Source organism: Chenopodium quinoa, unplaced genomic scaffold (genome assembly GCF_001683475.1).
Source record: "Chenopodium quinoa cultivar QQ74 unplaced genomic scaffold, ASM168347v1, whole genome shotgun sequence".
Lineage (NCBI taxonomy): Eukaryota > Viridiplantae > Streptophyta > Magnoliopsida > Caryophyllales > Amaranthaceae > Chenopodium > Chenopodium quinoa.
Window position 1 is genome coordinate 189,990 of NW_018743743.1, and position 2,283 is coordinate 192,272.

At 35.1% G+C, this 2,283-nt stretch overlaps 1 protein-coding gene across 1 annotated transcript; it reads left to right on the forward strand.

Moving 5' to 3' along the window:
- The first annotated feature begins 291 nt into the window (after window positions 1-291).
- On the forward strand, window positions 292-855 carry LOC110684715. The gene has a single exon (XM_021861158.1). The coding sequence runs from the start codon at window positions 292-294 to the stop codon at window positions 853-855; it is 564 nt and encodes a 187-aa protein (XP_021716850.1).
- The last annotated feature ends 1,428 nt before the right edge of the window (window positions 856-2,283 follow it).

Genomic DNA, 2,283 nt, shown 5'->3' on the forward strand with positions numbered 1-2,283 from the left:
TCTAATCTCTACTCTACTCTCTAATTTACTTATAATTTTTTCCCTAATTGCTTGATTAATTGACATGGGTGAAGATGGAGAACTCGATCCTTCCTCTCCCTTCTACCTTGGCGCAGGTGACCAACCAGGGAACCTCATTACTCACATAGCCCTCAAATCGGATAATTACCTTGCTTGGTCTCGTGCAATCACCCTTTCTCTTAAATCTCGTCGCAAATATGGATTCATTGATAGTACAATTTCGAAACCCACAAAAACAAAGAAGCTTCTTGATTGGGATACAGTTAATTGATGTTAAATTCATGGCTTTTGCGTTCCATTGATCCCAAACTTGCGGCTACTATTCCCTATTTCGAGGAGGCAAAGAGACTATGGGACTACTTAGAAAAGCAATTCTCTGAAGTCAATGGTCTGGGAATTCAACAACTACGAGTTGTTATAACCTCTTGCAAGCAATCGGCCTCTATGTCGATTGAGGACTACTACACTACTTTGATGGGTCTCTATGATGATCTTCTTCTTCTTAAGCCTCTACGTTGTTGTGAGTGCGGGAAGTGCACTTGTGATGTTGCTGCTAAGTGTGAATTAGACAGAGAGGAGGAGATACTGCACCAGCTTTTAATTGGAATTGATGATAAGAAGTATGCGGTTGTGTGTACTTATCTTCTATCTCAACAGCCTCCACCGACTCTTGATCGTGCGTTTCAAGCGTTCCTTCAAGAAGAACGCTCGCGTGGAATTGCTCAGGTTCAAGCCGAGAAGATTGATGCTCATGTGTTTGCTCTTCCCTCTGATCGAAGGCTCTCACAATCGGCTACTCGTGTTGATAAGTCCAAGCTTTATTGCTTTCATTGAAATCGCACGAGACATGATAATACGGGCTGTTTTATTCTCCACGGATACCCTGATTGGTGGATTGAAAAGTACGGGAAGAAGGGGAGTTCCACATCATCTTTATGGTGTTGATAGGAAAGGTAGGGTGTGTTCGATGGATTACAATTTTATTTTTAAAAAAATAAGAAAACTATATTGATATATTTAAAACAAATTGTACAGCATTTTTGGTAAGTAGCTCAGTTGGATAGGATACTCTAGAGTTGGACAACACATCAGGGGTTCGAGTCTGGAAGGACGCATCTTAGTTATTTTTTGTTTTTTTTTTCTCCACTGCTTCTCTCGTCTTTTTTTTTCACAATTTCTTATGTATTTTAATATGGTTTCTAATTTGCACTTGCTTAAATTGTAGATTGTTAATCTTTTTTCTATTAAGTGTTAATCTGTTGTTGTCAATATGATTTTGAGTTTTTCAATTTCTTGGTTGTTAATACTACCTCCGGTCCAAATTACTCGCAACTTTGGAATATTTTATATCTCACAAATAATACCCCAAAGTTGCGAGTAATTTGGACCGGAGGTAGTATGTAGATTGTTTTGTAACTTTTGTTGTATTGTTAACATTTAAATGAATAAATGGGCAATAGATGTAGTATAAATTATTTTTTTTAATTATTGTAGTGTGTGACCATGAAAATTTATGTAATTCGTATTATTTTATGTATTGTATTTTGACATTTAATTGAAGTTATGTATTATTGTATCAGGTCATTTTATTTTGCAATTTTATTCAAATCTGGACTTATTTTATAGGGTGTTTGGTATAAACATTGTTAATGAAACGGAAAGGATTCAAATAAAAAGGGGAAAGGGTAATAATAAACGTTACCTTTACTATATGTTTGGCATTCTAGTAGAATGAAAACAATTTAAGTATATTGTGATTGAGAAATAAGGAATCATATTTTGTTTCCACTAGTTTTTCAAGGGTAGCAAATAGAGATTTTTTTACCCTTACTTTTGACCCATACCAAACAACTAGAAATGAAAACACTTAATTGAATCCGTTTCCTACATCTAAAGTTAGTACACCAAACACCCCTTGTTGTGTACTTATGTATTTGTTTGAACACTCCATTTTATACTTAAATACCCGATTTATATCCATGCACTCGGATATTGTGTGTTTGATGACATTCGAACCCTCTAGGTACAATTCTTGGATCCGCCACTGATTGGCTTTTAGTTCTAAGAAAAAATTTCATTATTGGAGCCCGAGTGTATTACAACAATTATTTTTATATCATTCAATCACGTGTTAATTGCGGAGTAGATATAATGTTTGTTATTTAATTTTACTCAAAATCAAACCAAAATAGACTCAACCTACAGTCCTACACCAGTTAATAGAGGAATATACATCACTAATCTCCAATGAAAGAAGCAAAT

Excerpts from the sequence above, each read along its gene's own strand:
- LOC110684715 (XM_021861158.1), top strand. The coding sequence starts at position 292 with ATGTTAAATTCATGGCTTTTGCGTTCCATTGATCCCAAACTTGCGGCT.